Source organism: Panicum hallii, chromosome 8 (genome assembly GCF_002211085.1).
Source record: "Panicum hallii strain FIL2 chromosome 8, PHallii_v3.1, whole genome shotgun sequence".
In the NCBI taxonomy this organism is placed as follows: domain Eukaryota; kingdom Viridiplantae; phylum Streptophyta; class Magnoliopsida; order Poales; family Poaceae; genus Panicum; species Panicum hallii.
The window spans coordinates 6,651,981-6,665,242 of record NC_038049.1 but is presented as its reverse complement, the minus strand read 5'-3'; the positions used below and the strand labels follow the sequence as shown (position 1 = coordinate 6,665,242).

The window sequence follows — 13,262 nt, the reverse complement described above, 5'->3', positions numbered from 1 at the left end:
ATGAAGGATTATCTTGAGTATTATTATTATGAGTGGGACCAAAATTGATGATTGTGTTGCTGTTTTGAGATATTATTTTCTTTCTTGCTTGCAGAAACAAACATCGCTAGGGGCTGCTCCAAGGTATATCAATATTCCGGCACCCAAAATACTTTGCTGATTCAAGGTGTGTTTTGTGTGTATTCTAATTAGTTTATAATCTGTATAGATGGGTGCAAAGAAGCTATATCTTGAGTATTGCTATTATTACGATCATTACTTGCGAAGAAGAAGGTTGCTTGCTAGCATTGCCATCTGTGTTTGTATGTTGTGGTACAAGTTGCAAGAAAATAGATTGGCCAAGAGGCATCTCAAATACGGTTCTATGTTACAAAGAGATCTAGAAAGGGAAAGGCGTCTGAATCGTTTGTATAATGGGACTGAAGCCAACTGTATTAGCGAGCTGCGTATGCGTAAATTTGTTTTCCATAGGTTATGTTGTCATTTAAGGTCCCGTGGGTTGTTAGAGGACACTATCAACGTCTCCATTGAAGAGCAGGTTGCTATGTTCTTGAAATTTGTCGGCCATAGATGGACAAATAGATCAGTTGGCTTTGAATTCTTGCGGTCCGGGGAGACTGTTAGTAGGTATTTTAATTCTGTTTTAGATGCTCTATGCATCTTGTCCCGCGACATCATTACCATGACAACCACTGAGACACATACAAAGATATCCAGTAGCCCGGAAAGATTTCACCCATATTTTGAGGTAACATATGTATATAATTAGAATCTATTATTATATTTATTGATAGTTTGTAGTACCTACTGACTGAATCACTTTTGTCATTTTTCTTAGAAATGTATAGGAGCATTGGATGGCACACATATACCAGCATGGGTTCCTATATATATGCAGGATAGGTTTAGGGGTAGAAAACACTATCCAACACAAAATGTGTTAGCTGCCGTGGACTTTGATCTTAGGTTTACATATGTGTTGGCTGGATGGGAAGGATCAGCTCATGATTCCTTTGTGCTCCAAGATGCATTATCACGCCCTTCAGGCTTAAAAATTCCAGAAGGTATTAGTCAAGTCATACAAGTTACCTAGTATTTTGGCTTCCAAAATAATTAGCTAACTTTAGTTAAATCCGATTGTAGGTCACTATTTTCTAGCTGATGCTGGTTATGCTGCTAGACCTGGCATATTACCTCCATATCGAGGAGTTCGGTATCATCTTAAGGAGTTTCAGGGTACTAGACGGCCAGAAAATCCAAAAGAATTGTTCAATCTTCGTCACTCCTCCCTTAGGACAACTGTTGAACGGTCATTTGGCACACTCAAAAACAGATTTAAGATACTAACAAGTCAATCATTTTTCCCTCTAAAAACTCAAGTGAAGATAGTCTTGGCTTGCTGCACTTTGCACAACTTTATAATAGATGAAGGTCCTGATATTTATGTCTATGATGATGAGACATGGTTTGCAACTCTGCCAAGGAGCAATCGTTCCCATGTTGACATGAATAGAGACAATCAGCTTTGGGCGAACATGCGTGATCAGTTAGCCCAGCAAATGTGGGATGAATGGGATCAAAATTGATATATTGTGTGCTGTATTCAGACATGATTTATTTGTATTGTGTGCTGTATTCAGAAATGATTTAATTGTATTGAATGGCTATATTCAGACATGATTTATTTGTATGGTGTGGCTGTCTTTAGCCCTATTTAATTGTATTGAATTGATGTATTCAGATCCTATTTAATTGTATTACGTGGTTGCATTGAGACCTATTTAACAGATATGACTAAAGGGAAGGAAAAAGCTGAAGGTGATGGCTCCACTCGTGAGAGGACCATCACATGGGATGATGATCAAACCAAATTTATGCTTGGTTGGTTCATTGACTTTATGAAGGAGCAATATGCTGGTTTCAAGATAAAAAAACAGCACCATTTCAAGTGTTCAGAGTCATTGAATAGACAGTTTAATATGGGGGTAACTGCTACACAAGTTGAGAGACATTTCAGGCATTACAAGGAAAATTGGAAGTTTGTTGCAACTGCCTTAGCCAAGAGTGGTAACACTTTTGACACAACAAGATCTATGGTAATCATATCTGAATCAGAGAAGGCTAAGCTAAAGGTATTGTCCATATTTTTTCTCTCTATTTTTGTTAACATTTTTCTGTTTCAGTGTAATATATACTACTAAGCGACATGCTACTTTCTGCAGGATAGGGCAAGAAGGCTCCTTGCTAAGCCTATCAAATTCTTCAAAGAAATGCAAGAACTATTCCTGAACAGCAGTGCTGATGGTTCTCTTGCTATGGATGCCACTAATTGCATGAATGACACTCAGGCTAACGACACGCAGGGTGATAAAGATAATGATTATGATGATGATATATTCAATGACCTGTCAAACTATGCTCATCCTGTAGATGACCTAGGTGATGATTCCGACACTTTACCTTCTCCTATAAGTGGTCAACCTAGCTTTGCATCTCAAGTTGCTGAGAATAGCTCATCTAGCTCTGGAATGAAGCGTCTAAGAGCGGAAGATAAATATGCTAAGAGAGATGTGAGACCAAAGAGCCGTATGTCAAAAATAGGAGATACAATTGCAACTACTTTAGTGACCCTTCAAAACGAGATCAAGAAGCCAGTGCCAGCTCCACCTTCTATGCCTAATTCTGATGGTATATTGTGGCAAAGACTTGAAAATATGACACTAACTACCGAACAAAAGTTGATGGTAGGAACCTTTCTAGCACATAAAGATCAAAAGGGTATGCGTGGTTTTCTATCTGGTTCAGCTGAGGTGAAATTTCAATCATGGGTATTCAAATTTCTTAGTGATGCGGGGCTGTGAATTCGCCTAGGTGGTTGGCCGCTTTTGTTTATGTTACCAGGTGATATATGTTGCATTGGTCAATTATTACTTGCATAGTTTGCACTTTGCTAAAGTGGATTTTTTTGTATTGTAGACTCATTCAAGAACTTAATTGAAGATGGATGGTGTCAATGAAGGCTCATTCTTTTGCACTTCTTCTGGGCTGATATATGATGGCTATGAAGATAGATGGTGTTGCTCACAGCAATTTGTTTAGCACTTAGATGATGCTTCACACTTTTGTTAATGCATACTTTGCTATAATGTAACTAGTATAAAACAATTATGGTTGTTATTGATATGATGTGGAGACATTATCAATTTGATACGGCATATAGATATGTTATGTCCATTTGTTATGATTAGATTGACTCAGTCATTTCCGATCTGAACTCATCCTTCTGAATGACTGAACTGAATCGCACTGGTCCGATCTGAACTAAGTCATTTCCGATCTGAACTCAATCATTCCTTATAAATGACTGAACTGAATCGCACTGGTCCGATCTGAACTCAGTCATTCCTTCTGAATGACTGAACTGAACTCGCACTGGTCCGATCTGAACTCAGTCATTTCCGATCCGAACTCAGTCATTCCTTCTGAATGACTGAATTGAACTCGCACTGGTCCGATCTGAACTCAGTCATTTCCGATCTGAAGTTTTATGCATTTGGCTCGCCTTTTGGCTCGTGGATTGGAGTCAATTTATGTTAATTTCTCTATGTTTTATTTATGTGGCTAGTTTTATGTGTGGCAGCAAAACAAACAGCTACCACACATTCTCATGTGTGCCTAACTTTAAGTGTGGTAGCAAAACAAACAGCTACCCCACTTTTTTACCAGATGCCTAATGTTAGACGGAGTAATAAACCAAACACATACTTCAATTTAGGCAGCTTAGGCGCGCCACACCTGTGGCAGCATGCTAACCTTAGGCGTGGCGTGTTAGTTAACAAACCAAACACGCCTTTAATCCTTAATTCTTTGGCTACATTTCAGAAGCCCTCATAAGGGAATCCAGGCCATGGCAATCCAGTCAAGGAAACATAAATATGCCCTAAAATACAGAGAAATTGATCACTTTAAGTGCAGCATATCAGCGTATAACAAAAAAGTATACAACAACAATATGATAGTACCTTCGAGGTATTACCATGATAGGTTGTACAAGCAAGGAGGGGACAAAATATAACAAAAAAGAATGCTGGGAACAAATTCATCTCACCATGTTCCGTGCCATATATTCCCTAGATTTGCACATAATATGAACATAATGCGGTTTCTATAAACAAAAGTTCAGATTAACCTTATGGAATAAACTATGATAACATACCAAGTATAATAATGAACCAATCATTTATTATCTGTGACAGAACTATATTTTATTAGAGAAAGACATGAAAATAAGGGAGATTCATATAAAGCTAGTAACTAAGTTCACCTTCTTCCACAAGGTGCCTGGTGCATACCACTGTTTGTGAGATGGCAATGCCAGAGAGGGCACTGAAACACTGTGGCCAGCACGGAAGTTACTTAAAGGATCAATCAATGGTGATGGACAAACTTCTTGCCTGTCATGATGCATGCTAGCTTAGATTATCTAGAAAGGAAGGCTAGACTACTCTTTGATATGATGGCAATAAAGAAATGGATGTGCTCATGTCCAGAAGAAACAGAAGCCAGCGCTTCAAAAGCATTTTTTTTATAGTAGTCTCAAGACATAATCAGAGCTTGGAATATTCGCAAGACCAAACCCACTACAAGCATGCCAATGTTTAGTTCCATCACCTTGGCTTGTTGCTTTGGTTAACTACATGTTTAAGATAGCTTGTGCTTGTCTTTGTTTTGCTTTTCTCCACAGGTGAAAATGCTTATATGTTGCTTCCAGCCTGTACTCTCCCTCACCAAAGTTGATGAACATGCCGAAAACTGTTTTAGATGATAGAACTAATGTCATCATAGTAAAGCGGCCATAATAACACATGAAAAGAAAAATTGGAGTAGGGTGTATAATTAGTAGTACTTGCTAGGTGGGTTGCACCAGAAACAGTATGAGGATAAATAATTTAATAGAGAAGTACAGTAATAAACATTCAGCACCTTCTCCAAACAAATAGCACATGAAAAAAACCAACCAATTCATATGATTCTTCAGATATAAATTAATTGTTTGCCTATTATAGATCCATGGTCTCTCACTGGCAGTAAGCATAACTAAAGACATACACCGGCCCAGCTCCAAAAAATCATTCTATATATCTGGATCCTTCACAATGTGTTAATATGGACCCAGCATCTTTCATTATTTATAAATCTGTCAACAGTTTAATCCTTGAGAAAGCTATGGTACAACAATATCTTTCATAGTTTATAAATCAGAGATGTCCAGAATCATTCACACAACATCTTTCCAATAAAATTATTTATCAGAAAACATATCTTAACACAGATATAGGACCAATAACAAGGTGCCACACCAATACATTAATAATCACCTGTAATAATAACACTGGTTATAATTGAACACTATCGAGTATATGCTTACCAAAAATATTTTAGGAAACCTTAAATTTGGCTGACCCCATTTACTTATAAAAAGTGAACTATGACTCCTTATATTTGTTATTTTCCTGAAATCTTCCGTCCCACTAACTGACTATTGCAGCACTAAGTACATATTATGCATGCAAGAAGTCATGCTAGTATAAAATTAGCATGTAGAGTTGGTTCAGAAAAAACAAGAACACAATTGTTTATTTCCTAAGTGCCATTACAAATTCAAAACAGCCAGTTGCAACTCTCAAACCGTCACTAAAATCTGAGGGTTCCAAAACTGACCGTGGAAATGCATTTGTACAGTCAGATCCTAATGACAAACTGACTGCACAAATGGAGACATTTTCACCCGGTCCAAAAACAAGAACTGATGCGTAAATTGTATTATCACAGCCAGTTCTATCCACCAACTGACTCCGATAATTACTTACTTGTATAGCAGATTTGATCCAAATTTGCAGATTTTCGAAAAAATATATTTTTTACACCTACAAGGTCCTACATGGCCATCCTTCATCTCTCACCATTTTATGAATGAAATATACAAAAGTGCTGCATGAAGAGGTTGACTATTGCAACCTCATACTCGTGCCTTTGCTTCATTTGTGACAATAATGAGATTTTTTTCTATTTCCTCCTTATTGGCTGAAACTTTAGATGATTATTTAGACATGTTAATGACTTGAAATAAAAAAGAATTGTCAACTACAAAGTTATAGATTTCGTCGAGAGTTACAATTTTCATATATAATTTTTCTCATCCGTCTTTTATGAAAAACTGTTTGTACAGATGGTTGTAAAAATCAAGAATTTAATCGGCTCCTAAAACCGACTGTGATAATGCTAATTTTCTTAGAAGCAAAGTTACTGTACAGATAGTTGTGAACCGACCGTATACATAGTTTCTGTAGTAGTGCCAGCTATTCATGAACCACCTTATACACCAGCTATTCAGCAAAAACACATAGAAAAGAACTCCTCAATCAAACAACATTTTTCTTAGGTGTGTTAGGCTTAAAGAGATGAATTTGTTGTCTCTAGTGCAATGATAGGATAGAGATGAACCCAAGTTGTGGGGTATTTTCCCTCACCTGTGGTAGTGTGGTGTGCTAATTAGCATCATTACATATCCCCTCAAGTCAACTGCAGTTTCATTTTTCAGTCTCCTTAAGCTTCTTCTCATCTATACTTTTAATTCTCACGAGGGCACCAAAGTCCACTAGGAGGCACAATCATCTCCACCTAGCTCAGCAAGAAAGCAGAAAGAAATTCGAAAGGGTGAAGGCAAAGTTGTTGTAAAACAATAGAATGCTGCCGACCATGAGCACTAATGGTAACAACTTATTGCTTTGGTCACTACCGGAGGTCATCCTTTTGTCCCTGGGCGCCCCAAAAGTGTAGCAATGTGTCCAGGATTTTCTTCCTTTTGCACCTTCATTCAAGTTTTGCCAGGCACTAAGTTACGTCTTTCAAGTGAAGGACAAATATGCTTCCATTGCACATTTTTTTTAATTGTAGATATTTTAGTGGGATTCTGCCCTATTCTTTAGGCTCAGAAGAATTCAATAAAAGCTCATAACTATAAATCTATTACAGGCTGGAAACAGTTTCCTGTTTCTAAAGTAAAAGAAAGTATAAATCCATTATGAACTTATTCATGCTTTCAATCATACTTCTTTCAACCTATTTTACTATATGGTCAATTTTGGCTTCTCAATTTGCTGGCATCACAGATTTTATTGTTGGCTGAAGGTATGAAACCATTTTGATTCAACATGTAATGCCTAAATTACAATAGTACAGTAACTCTTTCATATAATGACCACACTAGTTGCAGCATTTTAAGCTAATTAAAACCTCAATTGACGTAAGTTATTCAAGCTGCATGCTTATTTGGGTGCAGAAAGTTAGTTTTAAACTTTAGAGACCCAAATGAGTGTGCCAATTATCTCTCCCTGTTATATGTGTTTTTCTGTTTGGGGGGGGGGGGGGGGGGGTTCTTTAGCTACAGGACGCCCTATTGTTGGGCTTTAGTAAAATAGCTTCCATTTTGAGAAGGAGTAGTCATAAAGTTCCCGGGTCGATGGGATCAAGGAACGGGGTCGGTACGGTCCTTGTGAGAGGTTTTTACAAGGCGGGGACGAAAATGACCCCGCATTCCCGGGATGGGGTCGACGTTTCCGGGTCGAGGAACGGTACCCTCGACCCCAATTTCTGTGACTAAAGACAATTAAAAATAAAAATGTTCCAATTGACAATTAACAAGTCCACATTACAGCGTGGAAGATAACATACTGCTGTAAACCCCATGAACTGGTCACTATGCAATTGCCATAATTCCCAATTTTTTGTCATGAAGTCGATCCCATTGTTTCCAACAAAATAACAGTTCCTACATAACAAATTATTTTATTTGGGGGAAAAGACAGTAACCAATGAAAACATGGCTTATTTCTGTTTTTAAACGCATAAGGAATCCCATTAATAGACTTTCAACAGGAGTACTAAACAAAACATCCTACAGAACAGTATCATACTCTCTGCAGTGCTATATTTTGACTGCTAATATGTTCTAATGCATATAGATTATGATTAAAAAAACCAACACCATATGATAGGTCTTCCAAATATAAATCCGATTTTTACTAAATTTGCATCTCAAAACCTACAAAATCTTGGGGTATTTGTTTGTAAAAACTTATTAATTTTGAATATCAAAATGCATGCTTTCCTTATAAAAATAAATGGAACAATTATATAGGGTACATAACAATATTTTATTTTATGAGGAAACTGCAGGACAAGCTTCTAAGTAGAAACTAGTTACACAATTAGGTCACTAGCAAATTAATGCATAGGTCCTAGACTGGACCAGCAAGGGCAAATCATGCCTGTGTATCGGCAAGATAAACTGGTGGGCCCTCGCATGTTTGGAGAGTGAAGAGCATGATTAGGCAGAGCAACAAGATGATCAGAACGAACTACTCTACCGTCGACCGGGCTTTGTTGCGTGCAGTGACAGCACATCATGTGACCAAACCACTGAGACCACCCTTTTCTGTCAACCAAAGCCTTTTGTGAACTTGCCAGTAAGCATCTATAGCTTTTGGCAGATGATTATGTCTTCGAATATGGCACGTAATGTGGGAGAGGAGAGGCTGTTAATCTTTCCGATTTTTTTATGCTGGAAATCTGAACGTGCATGTGGTGGCCCTGCCCCACAGCGTGCAGTTTTTCCCTCTCTAGAACAATGTTTGTGGGCTCTACAATCATCGGATAATGAATAAGCAGCGCACAAATGCACAATATATATCTAGGTCCCAGCATCATGGAAAATTTTGGTATGAGAAAATATGCTTCGGTAAGATGCCGCAACCACCCCGTTTATTTTTTAATCAAATAGCCAATATGCAGATCAATTTCAGCTGGCTGTATCAGGTCAATTCAGCTGCAAACAAGCCGCACTGTCAAATAGAAAAAGTCCCCAAATTGGGATGAACACAACGTGGATGAAAAACCCAAACCCTACCTCGCATACCAAGATTGCATTCATCACACATGCCAATCACACAGCATTACTTGAAATTCTAAATCAAAATTCACAACTGAAGAGTTGCTAAGCATCCCAGAGTGTATCGGCAACAGCCGGCACCCCCCCACAAATTAACCCTACGCCTGAGAATTGAATTCGATCCCGAAACGGGAACAACGACGGCGATGGCCGCCAGGTCGAGAAGCGCGCGTGAGAGGGCTTACCATGCCGTGGCCAGTGCCCGGTGGCATCGACGCCTTTCCCGGTGGATGCTCGCCGTAGCGGCCCTCGCGCTCGTCGGCTGGCCGGCGGTCGGCGCCGTCGATGACGAATGAGGTGGCAAATCCTGGGCACTCGGATGGACTCCCTGAACGCAGCTGGGCTGACGATGTGCTATCAATGCGGCCCATGTACTGTGGCCCTGTGCCAGAATAAAGTCATAATGGGCCGTAGATACGCTTGACAGGTATCCCGGCCCCCGGTTCTCCAACCAGCGCATGTGGGCTTTCAGGAAGTGTTCCCTCATGGGCTGGTTGCTGCGATGGATGAATTGGAGCAGGCCGGGCTCGTCTTTAGTTTTAGTTTTGGAGCTGCCATGATCTGCTAACACATACTGGAGTATCGACCACAAACTGAGCCAACGAACGGGTGCCTTTTCCTTATTGCTTTTTTTCTTCTCGAGCCAGCCCTCGGCGCAATCTTCTGACTGAGATTATGTTCTGCAGCGGCAGGTGCTGCCTTTTCTTGATGAATACGGTTCATATCAAATCCAAAATTCAATGAAAACAACAATTGGGGATGAGGACATCACTGCAATTTGGACCAGTCAAAACTCAAAACTCAGCCTGTGTTGTCAAGATCGAATCTTCCAGGGGCTCCTTTTCTTTTCCAAACCTTCTAGAAGGTTTTCAAAGTAAATCTTGTTCAAGTCACTACCGGAAACGCGGTCTTTGCCGATTGTTCGAGGCTTTGCTGAGTGCTAAATATCGGGCACTTGGCAAAGAGACTCTTTGCCGAGTGCTACACTCGGCAAAGAAAAACACACGGTGAACGCATCCTTTGCCGAGCGCCAGGCACTCAGCAAAGAAAAACACTCGGCAAAGAATACTTTGCCGAGTGTCGGGTGCTCGGCAAAGGAGGACACTCGGCAAACGAGCGCCACGCAATTAACGACGTCATTCTTTGCCGAGTGCCACGTCACATGCACTCGGCAAAGAGACGTTTTGCCGAGTGCCTGGCCAAGACACTCGGCAAAATGTACATATTTTTTTCTCTATTTTGTCCAAATTTTTTTCTATTGTCATCCTACATTCTCCTCAACAACATATGTAATTTAGGTTCATTTCTCAAAGTGTCTGCTATATTTCTATATTTCGTCAATTTACTTTATTTTATTGAATTTCTTGAATAATTCAAATTTAAACTGCGTGGTCATTCGAATAGTGGAAAAAATGAATAAAAAATTATTATTTATGTTAATGAGCATGCTTTGATGCCTTATTGAAAAAAGGACCAGAAATTTTTGAAATACTATTTACGAAATATGGCGACTAAATTGTGTTCGAGTTGTATTTAAATTGTATAAAAGGCAAATTTGGTCGGAAAATTATGAAACTTGTCGAGATGTCATGTTATCATGTGAGGATATTGTGATAAAACTTTTATAAGATTTTGTGAAAGTTTGCAATCTACAATGCTTAACACCTAATCGGTCTATATATAAAATCATACATTTCTTTGTAAAACTTTTAATTTGTAAGCATCGTATGTTTTTACTTTAACGAAACCTCGTCAGATTTTTATCATAGGTTCCCCATATGATATCATTACATCTCGACAAGTTTCATAATTTTCGGACCATATTTGCATTTTATACATTTTAAAAACAACTGAACAATAAGTTCGTCGTCATGTTTCGTGGACAACAAATTTGAAATTTCTGATTTTTTTCTCGATAATGTCTCAACGCATGCTTCAATAACGTGAATATCATTTTTTGATTCATTATTTTCCATTATTCGTGTGACTTGTAGTTCAAATTTTAATAATTACAAGAAATTCAATAAAATGAAATAAATTGACGAAATATAGCAAACACTTTGATTAATAGGAACAAATTGCACATACTGTTGCATGTAATGTAAGTATCACAGAAAAAAGTTTGGTGGCAAATAGGTGTAAAAATTAAAATTATTTGCCGAGTGCCTGTTCAGGGTGCTCGGCAAAGCCTGGGAGGCTTTGCCGAGTGTCCCAGATTTGGAGCACTCGGCAAAGAGGGAATATATACCAGCGCGCGCACCGCGCCCCCGCCCGTTACCCACACGCGCTCTTCAATTCAGACGCGCCCGCGACCCGCCCCCGCCCCCGGCCCCGCCGCGCCGCCGCCGCGCCCCCGGCCCGCGCCGCCGCCGCGCCCCCGGCCCGCGCCCCCGGCCGGGCCCCCCGCCGCGCCCCGGCCCGAGCCTCCGCCGCGCCCCGGCCCGAGGTTTAGTAGGTTTTGTCCAGGTATCTGCCAAATATTTACCTGCTCAATAAGACAGGTTTTGGAACATTAAATGGCAACCAAAGGGCTGATTTAGTGATGCTTAAAATGTTGCTAACTCAGATTTTATTGAGATTTTGATTACTCCTGCTTTTGGTATAGTATATGAAGAACTGCTTCAAAACATTAACTGATAAAGTTGAACCTTCTGAACAGTATATGAAGAATTGCTCCAAAATATGCATATTCTGTATGTAGCTAAGGCATGCCATACATTCTGATGCACATCACATAAAAATCAAACTTTGACATCTATGGCTAGGAGGATCCAAATGAATGAAAATAGAAATAACAAGTTGGGCAAAAACATATAATTTGACAATAACTGAAGTCGAGTATGGAAAGCAAAATACCCAAGCAAGTAGAGCCTCTAATATTGTTCCAAGGGTCCAGAAGCAAGTAAAAGCAGCTATCCAGGAACCTCTGTTTTCAGCCGGGACGAACTCCAGGAACCAAGTAGGGAGCAAGTAGAGCCTCTAATATTGTTCCTTTGATTTATTTTCCTTACGTTGATGGAAGGAACTAAATGCCAAAGTAAGAAATGCTAGTCCTAACTGTCATATTGGCATCTTAGATAATTAGATGAACCAAGTCCATCTACGAGTTTTGTGCAAATGTGCAGTTTGAGCTTAAAAATTTAGTAAAGTGGAGAGGGACACCTAGGTATTTTATAGGGAAGGACCCAATGTTGCAGGAAAGCAACCTTGCAAGATTATTACTGTCTTCTTCTGTCATGCCTAGGGTGAAGAGATCACTCTTATCAGCACTTGTTTCTTACGGTATTCACGAAACAGCATCTGTATCCTGCATATCCACAAAATAGCACGGCATGCACCCAAGCAATTCACCAAACAACACCAATCCTTATTTCCCCCTTGTTTTAGTATGTGCAGTGCTGTTTTACGAATCCATGTTATGAAACCAGTGTTGTTTGGTGAAATTCTGAATTTGAAATTGAGGCTTCCATTGCAAGGTACTGCCCCCGGCCCGCGCCCTCGACCGTGCCCCCGCCGCAGGTACTGCATCCGTTCATGTTCCACCAGCTGATGCACGTTTCTTTAAAAAAATACACCATGTGGAGTTGTTATAGATCATTCTGCTGTGTTGATATAACATGCCATATTCCTCACTCCCGTGCATATACGTAGGGCAATTGATATTACTCTGTCTCCGGTGTATATGTTAGAGGATGGAAGACCGTGCGTGGATGTACACTGGCCGCCCAAGTCAGGTTGGGATGACTAGTGAGTGGATCAGGAAGACCGATGCTTTCTTGGAAATGGCATTTGGCGAAGCTGCTAAAGGAGCGAATATGATTCTCTGCCCATGCAGCAAGTGTGCAAACAGGAAAAGACAAAATAAGAAGAACATGGGGGAACATCTTTGCAAGAATGGATTTACGGCAGACTATACCCAGTGGATCTAGCACGGTGAAGCCAATCGTATGAGAGAGGATGTGGTGAGACCACGTGTCGAGGATTATGATACTAATGCCAGTGTAGCGGACATGTTGGATGACTATGGGGAGGCACGGTTCACCGAGGGACAAATGGAGGAAGAGCCAAAGTCGACCGCAAAGGCGTTCTACGACATGCTTGCTGCGTCACATAAACCCCTTCATGGACATACGATGGTTTCTCAGCTTGATGCCATTGGACGCATAATGGCGTTAAAGTCGCAGTACAGTCTGAGTCGAGGCGCCTTTGATGCTTTATTGACAGTTATTGGCAGCCTGCTTCTGAAGGGTCA

At 40.0% G+C, this 13,262-nt stretch overlaps 1 protein-coding gene and 1 long non-coding RNA gene across 2 annotated transcripts; one reads left to right on the top strand and one right to left on the bottom strand.

Moving 5' to 3' along the window:
• The first annotated feature begins 292 nt into the window (after window positions 1–292).
• LOC112902185 lies at window positions 293–2,889 on the top strand. Its single transcript, XM_025971120.1, has 2 exons — window positions 293–547; window positions 2,239–2,889. Exon 2 carries the CDS (start codon window positions 2,271–2,273, stop codon window positions 2,859–2,861), a length of 591 nt encoding a protein of 196 aa, XP_025826905.1. The 5' UTR covers window positions 293–547; window positions 2,239–2,270; the 3' UTR covers window positions 2,862–2,889.
• Window positions 2,890–4,549: 1,660 nt separating this feature from the next.
• LOC112902186 lies at window positions 4,550–9,296 on the bottom strand. Its single transcript, XR_003230505.1, has 2 exons — window positions 9,196–9,296; window positions 4,550–4,812 (listed from the first exon to the last, which is right to left on the bottom strand). It is a non-coding gene; the product is annotated as an uncharacterized LOC112902186 (long non-coding RNA).
• Window positions 9,297–13,262: the final 3,966 nt, after the last annotated feature.

Excerpts from the sequence above, each read along its gene's own strand:
- LOC112902185 (XM_025971120.1), top strand. The coding sequence starts at position 2,271 with ATGCAAGAACTATTCCTGAACAGCAGTGCTGATGGTTCTCTTGCTATG.